Source organism: Streptopelia decaocto (assembly GCF_964273445.1).
Source record: "Streptopelia decaocto genome assembly, chromosome: 1".
Lineage (NCBI taxonomy): Eukaryota > Metazoa > Chordata > Aves > Columbiformes > Columbidae > Streptopelia > Streptopelia decaocto.
Genome location: NC_138663.1, coordinates 68,771,428 through 68,779,290, shown reverse-complemented (window position 1 = coordinate 68,779,290; position 7,863 = coordinate 68,771,428). Strand labels below are relative to the sequence as shown.

Here is a 7,863-nt window from a genome sequence, read left to right as displayed (position 1 = left end):
GGTAATGGGTTCAAGCTGGAACACAAGAGATTCCACTTAAATTTGAGAAGAAACTTCTTCTCAGTGAGGGTGACAGAGCACTGGAACAGGCTGCCCAGGGAGGTTGTGGAGTCTCCTACTCTGGAGACATTCAAAACCCGCCTGGACGCCTTCCTGTGTAGCCTCATCTAAGTGTTCCTGTTCTGGCAGGGGGATTGGACTAGATGATCTTTTGAGGTCCCTTCCAATACCTAACATTCTCTGATTCTGTGTGTGATTTACAGCCAGACTGGACTGGGCTCTGAGCAGCCTGATAGTTGAAGATGTCCGTGCTCATTTAGCAGGGTTGGACCAGATAACCCTTGAAGGTCCCCTCCAACCCAAACTATTCAGTGATTCTATGGTGGGCTGGAGCCCAGCCAGCCCCCAGTGGACACGGCAGCCGGAGTGTGAGCACTGTGGTGGGGAATGACACAGAGTCTGGGCCAGGCAGGGGGAAGGAGACTTGAGGTCATGGGCTCACAGCTCTGGAGAGTGAGACAGAAGTTTGGAAGCACCTAAGACAGGAATTTCAGAGTAGGGGTCACCCCCAACATTTACAGGTGCATGTGAAAACCCCAAGCTTAAATATTTATTTCTCTCTCTCGGGTAAATGCTCTTTCTCAGTTCCTTGTGCCTGCTTCCGAGTGCCTGTCAAGCAGGAAAGCAGCCAAGTCCAACAATTAAATGACAGTAACTTTGGCCACTACTGAGCTGGACTGATTGAAAACATTTTCAGTAACTCATTACTTATGCCTTGAATTACCTGGCCTCATTAAATTAGCCTTTAAATGGGCATTAAAGAATTTTATGATTACAGACATGCAACTACTCTAAAATTCCTAACTCCCTCTGTCAGCCCAGGTCTTCAACATTTCACTGAGACTTTTTCCCCTAAGCAAGTGCTGCTGTGAATGTTGCATCATGATCACACACAGGGCACTCTAAATCTGCCACTTGCACTATTATAACCTCGTTTTTCCCATGGGTTCCCATTGCTTTTTAGCCTGCATTGAATACAAATGGCTGTTCTTTTGTAACCTGGCTTACCCCACTGTAGCCAGTGCTTATATTCACAAAAATGTTTTTAAAACATCAGTGCAGTAAAAGGCAGAGCAGTAAGAGAATATTTCTAGCAATTTGGTACAGACTCCAAAATAGTTTTAACTCAACTCCTTCTCTGACACAGATCTTAAGGGACAGTTCTGCCAAAGCTGTAGCATAGTGGGTAGTTTGGGGGTTTAGGCAGAAATCTGGATGCTCTGTGAACTCTCGTCACCTCCAGCTCTCAGCGACAACACACGTTTTCTTTTACGTGTAAGCCAGGTGCACATCAAACTAAACATGCTCATCTCTTTTTACTCGTAGATGGGAACCACAGCAGCAAGTCCCCTCCATCTCCTATGCTCAAACTACCTACACACCACTGCTCTCTCCACGTTCCTCATGCCTGATGATCTCGCCAGAGCTTTTCTGAGTGGCCCAGCCTGCCTCATCACCTTTGGGAAATCCAGTTGGTACCTTTGTGCTTAGATACGGTATGAAACATCTGATGCTCACAATGTGTATTTGTATGTAATGGGTGCTCATGGAAAGTGGTGGGAATTTACCAGGCGAAACTGGGTACCTATTCTCATTTCAGAACTGGCGCACAGCTACATGAAGGCAACAGTCCAGCTCCAGTATCTCACAAAGACATTTTGTTCTTGATCCAAGTCAGAATCTCTTGCTGTGGAGGCTTAGAATCATAGAATCATGGAATCATTTTAGTTGGAAGAGACCCTCAAGATCATTAAGTCCAACCATAACCTAACTCTGGCACTAAACCATGTTCCTAAGAACCTCGTCTAAACGCCTTTTAAACACCTCCAGGTATGGTGACTCCCCCTGGGCAGCCTGTTCCACTGCTTCACAACTCTTTCCATGAAGAAATTTTTCCCAGTATCCAACTTGACCCTTACTTGCTTTGTATGGTGACATAGATGTCCATGGAAAGTGATTTTCTAACAAATTCTAAGACTGGACTAGAAAGAGAAGGATGAATTAAGGCTAAGGCAATGAGTATAAATCAGAAGATGTGTCTTCTGCTCCAGGCTCGCCATCCCCTGACTTTCAGAGAGATGAACTACAACTCTGTCGTTTCCACTCTCGTTTTTTAAAAGAATATTTTTGTATTTCAGCAGTGCTATTGGAGGGCTCAGATGTGCTAGTTGACCAGAGATGCTTATGTCTTACAGTGATGTAATCACGAAGAAAAAAAAAGCAGGAAGGTAATGGATGGACACATCCAACTTGTTACAGCTCCAATTGCAAGTTAACTAGGTTAAATGTGCAATTTACAGGGAGAAGAATTTGATTTTAAAAGCAATTTGGATCATCATATTACTGATTAAGGACTATAACACTGTATTTGAATCCAAGGGAAGTTAAAGGCAAACATCTAAAAGCAGCCTCAGGGCTACACCTAAATGTGTGAGGATTTATTAGAAGTCCTGTGCTGAGTGTTTCTGGCATCTCTCAGCTCTCCAACATCGGGAAACAGCAGGCTAATTGCAAATGCTGGCTTTAAGGGCTGGCAGGTGTAGAAGGCATGCCTCAGTTTCCACACACCCCAGCACCCTTTGTGTCCTTGTGGCCTTACTGTTGTTATGGAAATGCTGATGTCACTCTGCTTTCTGGTTGGAGCAAGATAAGTGGGAGACCAAAGAGCCTGTCTGGTGACAGTGACTGAACAGCTTAGTTATAAAACCATCCATTGAAAGCTGCCTGGACCCAACAAACACAACAGTGCTGCTGAGGCAGGAAAGTCCAGTTGATTCTTCAGATTATTCAGCACATGTAAGGGACAAATAAGGCCATGAGCTAATGTCTGGAGACACCATTTTCTTTCTGTTTTCACCATCTTTTGAATTCATCTGGATGTTTCAGTGGTCTAAGAAACCTCTTTGAAATAGTTCCAGACTATTCATTTCTGAGGCTTCCCCTCACCATAGTCTGCCTTATCCCTAATCTGGCTTTTTGAGAAGTGTGTGAAGAACAGCCAGCAGATACTCTCCTTCCTCTGAAGCTCCTCCTTCCTTTTCTGCTGGGTTTGTCTACTGAGGAGTTTCGGTGGCTTAGGCCAGCAGTCAGGAATGGTACAGGATGAGAGGCAAGAGGTATCTCTGCTCTGTACATGCCATGTTGCATCTGCATTATGGTATCTTGCATCTGTTTCATTTGCTGACTCCCCAAACAGTGTTTGATTTGTAAAATTTCATGTAATTTCCCTAGGGTGTTCACTTCTCATGCTGCAATTAAAGTACCCCATGAATCAGAATGAAAGCCATTTCTGAGTGCAAGAAAACTGACATATACTGCAGAGATCTTGGTGTGATAGGTTGTTTCCTGTGATGCTACTTATGAATTTGACTTAGACAAAGTGAAACGACATGCTGTAGATGGCAGAATGGGATCACAGCATTGCCAGTGAATCAAGCACCACATTAGCGCTTGGGAGACCAAGGCTGTGTTCCCAGTTTTGTTGCTGGTCTGCTCCATGACATATAGAAGTCATGTCGCATTGTCACATCTTAGCTTCCCCATCCATAAAATGCAATAAGGATGCCTACTTTGTGAAACATCTAGCAATATACTAATGAAAAGCACTCTATTAGAATAAAGTATTGATATTATTGTTAGTGGTTAACTTTATTTTCTATAGGTAGTATATTTTTAGGTTAATATCCTAATCCTACAGCTTCCCCTGTTGATATAGAATAACTTTTATGATACCTCTTTGCTTTTTAAATTTTTTTCCCACAAATTGTCTTTCTTGTAGTATATAACAATAAATAACTTGAGAAAAACAGATGTGACCATCTCACATTAAGACCTATACAAATAAAATATTTTAGTGCTGACAATAATAGCTTGTTCTTAGATAAACAAAAAGGTATAGTTGGTTAAATTCAGCCTTGGCTGAAATAGATGTTACACCTACGTGTGAGGCCTCTGGGACAGAAGTGTCACGGGAAGAAGGTGAAGCCACATGGCAACCACATTTCCTGGAACTCATAGCAAGGTGCAAAGGGAACAGGGGGTCCCCAGAGCTTTGTTATGCCACCAGTGTGAATTTGTGGCTACTTTGGTGCAGTGGTAGCACCAGGGAAAACAGTGAGCCCTCACATCCATTGTCCTTCCAGTAGATCATAGAACCATCAAATCACAGAATAGTTTGGGTCAGAAGTGACCTTCAAAGGTCATCTAGTCCAAACCCCCCTGCAATGAGCAGGGACATCTTAGGCTACATCATCTTGGATGTTAGCTATGGTGTAGTTGGTACTTGCAATATCCTGGATCCCACTCAGCACATCTGACCCAGCATCGGACTCCAACACTTTCTAAATAGGTGCTTTTAGATATTCCACACTTGAGGGATTTAATCTTTAATACCAGATTTACTTACCTGAAAGTATTTGATGTTACAAAGGATTTTCATTTAGTAGAATGGCAATCACAATAAATCACAGTAAGTCACAATACAAGTACAAATTACACTTAGCAGACTACAACGATTGCAGTAGTCAGCTGAATCACAATACTCACATGTTTCTCATAGTAGGTCTCTATAACATGCTCACCATCATGACCATGGGCATCCTCTGCTGCTGGAAGTCATATTATACATGGTCTGAAGCCAGCTCAGGTGCAGGACAAGGAAGAGTATTGATAGAAGTCTCAGAAATGTGTAGTCTAGAACTGTTTAAAAGGGGCTTCTCATGTTTACATTCCCCATCCTGCTCTGGCTTATGCAGGAAGACATTTGTGCTCGTTGGATTAAGTCAGGGATGTGCAGTTCTACAGCCAGTTGATTCATGCAGCTGATGTAGCCATTCCTCTAGAAGAAAGGATGTCCCCCAGTTCCCCTTTGTGTCAAGGCAAATTCAACATTTTGTGTGACAGCTGTGGTCAGTCACTGCATATTTTCTCCCCTAAGCTTCATGAGCACACTGACCTTGCTTGTCTCCTCAGAGGCTTTTTCAATCATTGGGTTTCAATTATTGTCACACCCAGGATCTGTGTAAAACATTGCTTCAAATAATTATCTGAATGCCTCTATTTATATTGTCTGTAACCCATAAATCTTTATTTCCAGCAACTCTTCCTCAGCCAGTACCAACTGCCTTATCTGGTAAGAGATTCACTTTTTTGATAGGTTGCGGTGCCCCATCCCTGGAAACATTCAAGGCCAGGCTGGACAGGGCTCTGAGCAACCTGATCTGGTTGAAAATGTCCCTGCTTATTGCAGGGGGGTTGGACTAGATGATCTTTGAAGGTCCCTTCCAACCCAAACTATTCTATGATTCTATGAACAATTAGATTCAATGACAGCAAGACACCCCTGAGGCTTCCCATTCCCGTTTATGATCTTGCTGAATTGCACTGACAGAGCTGTTTTTCTTGGTCCTCTTTGCTCTCCAGCAAGGTAAACTTCATGCCACCATAAGGTGGCTGGAATGAGTTGAGCTGAGATTTTTGCTGACTTAAAAGGACACCATCAACTTGAAAATTAATAACTTCCAAAATAAAATGAATAAAAATAATTTCAGGTGCCATATCTGTTCTTGAGTTTTCATTATCAGGATTTTGTAATCCAAGTTGTAAGCATCTTCTCCTACCTCCAGCAAAATGGAATACCCAAATAAAGTAGGAAATTAGGTGAGAAGATTATATGATTGAAAAAAGCAACCAAAATTTATGTCAAATGCACAAAATACAGTGCAGCCTACCACCAAGATGATTCAGTGTCTATGGCAAACATATTATTATGGATGTCAGATCCAGGACTGAGCCACCAGATTTTCACTTGAAGATGAAAACCACTCAAAATCCAAAAGAAGCCAAAGAGAGCAGAGGGTGAGGCCACTACTTGAAGGCAAGTGAGAGTTAGAAGAGGTTTCCTTTTAGGCTGACAGACTCTCTAATCTTGTCATTGCAATGGTTTATAAAGAGATTAATGAAAAGTCAGATGGCCCTGACCCATGTTTTGCTGTCCTTGGAGAGCCTGGTCATAAATCTGTTGGACTAGGTACAAATAAAGATAAAAATAATCCATCAGCAAATGTTACTCATCTCAATATGAAAGAAAGCAAATATGAAGAGAGTCCATCTTTCAACAAGACATTTTCTATAAATAAGTAAACTAGTCTTCCAGTAGAAATTAGTTTTTCCAGAAGAGAAGAATGGGATGAAAAGAAGAAAAGAGAAGCAAAAATGGCATCACAACAACAAAAAAAAAAAAGAAAACAAACAAAAAACCACACACAAAAAAACAACCCACACATTTTGGCCAAGATGAATTTGCAGATAATTTAAGCATAGACATACTAATTTATAGAAATAATTTAGTTTCAGTCATAATGGTCTCAGTGATGAAGACCAGGGAATGTCAGGGAAATTACTCAAACATAGCTTGTATTGTGCCAAAAAACATCCTGCTGAAGCACTCTAAGGTTGTGGTTTCAGACTTAGACTCCTCTATGAAAAACTTACATGACATAGCAGGCCAACTCTTGACTAATTCAGAGTTTGCTGCTTCAGTGAAGCTGACTGTTCACATCAGGTGGTCAAAAGGCTGCAGAAATTAGTGCAAAACCGGGAGGAGATAATGTCTAGCATATGCCTCCACAAAGACAGGTTAAAGAACAGATGCAAAGACTCAAAACGAAAGTTTACAGCAACAAGGACTGAACATTACCAAAAGAAAAACAAGTAACCTGTGCAGATGCAGTGGGTAACCACATTATTAAGCAAGGGTTTACCCTCTGGCATGAAGACCAAAACCAATACAGCCAATGCTCAAAATCATAACCAGGAAGGGAAGCTGAAACAAGATCACCGAAGAACATGCCCTGGAGTTCAGAAATTTGGGATGTAGCCAAAATGTAACCAGAGTCATGGACTTGATTTTGATTGCACTGTTGCCCATACAGTGTCATCTAATCTAGCAGAAGAATACCAACAAAAAGCAACAGAAGTGGCAATGCTAGCAAAACAGGTCCCACTGCCTTTGGGTTGGTATTACAGGGGCCTCATGACCCTGCCTTCCAAAGATTTAAAGAAAGATGTCAGGATCCACCAAAAGAAGCTGAAGAAATAGATTCACAAAAGTCAGACACTGAAAAGCAGAAGCCAGAAAATGATGTGCCCAGTGTTACGTTAATGCTAATCCAGAAGTTAATAAGGAAAAATAGAAGAGGTGTTTTTTTGTTTGCAAAGTAGAAAGCCAGCCTGGAAATCCAATTGCTGATGAAACAAAAACACTGGGAAAAACACTAAGGGACATATTTGCCTTTCAGACACTGAAAAATCCTGTAAAGAGGCCATATATGGACTGACTAAAATGCTTACTGATAAACTTGACCTGAGCAGAGGAGGTAGCAGCAGGGTATATTTTGTTGTCAGTCTGGTGGATATGGTGCTAAAGCTGTGTCTTATAATAGTTAAATCCAGTAATCCTGAGTCACTTCTGGCAGAGTGGAGGAGCAGGGAGGGTGGCACAGGACCTGTGGGCTCTGAGGGCATGGGAACTGCTGAAATCCAGTAAAGGTACCACAGGACACAGGGTGGTAGCGGTGAATCAGAATCCTTCTGAAAAATGTAACAGCTCTGAGCCCTTTTGCAGCAGGTGATTGCCTCTCAGGCAGGTGTGCTTGCTCTCCACTTCTCAGATGGCGACGAGTTAATTAATAAGCAAGGCAGAAATTAGAAAGCGACTGGACTTAGTTATCTGGTTGGTTCTCCCCATCTATGCTGCCTTATGAGGAACAAAAATCTTTTTCTTTAAGAAAAGATTTTCTAGAT

The 7,863-nt window shown here is 42.0% G+C and overlaps 1 protein-coding gene across 1 annotated transcript; it reads left to right on the top strand.

Moving 5' to 3' along the window:
• Positions 1 to 6,419: 6,419 nt before the first annotated feature.
• AKAP3 (A-kinase anchoring protein 3) lies at positions 6,420 to 7,606 on the top strand (the record flags this gene model as incomplete). The annotated part of the gene is made up of 2 exons (XM_082074807.1): positions 6,420 to 6,622; positions 7,432 to 7,606. 2 exons carry the CDS (start codon positions 6,420 to 6,422, stop codon positions 7,604 to 7,606), a joined length of 378 nt encoding a protein of 125 aa, XP_081930933.1.
• Positions 7,607 to 7,863: the final 257 nt, after the last annotated feature.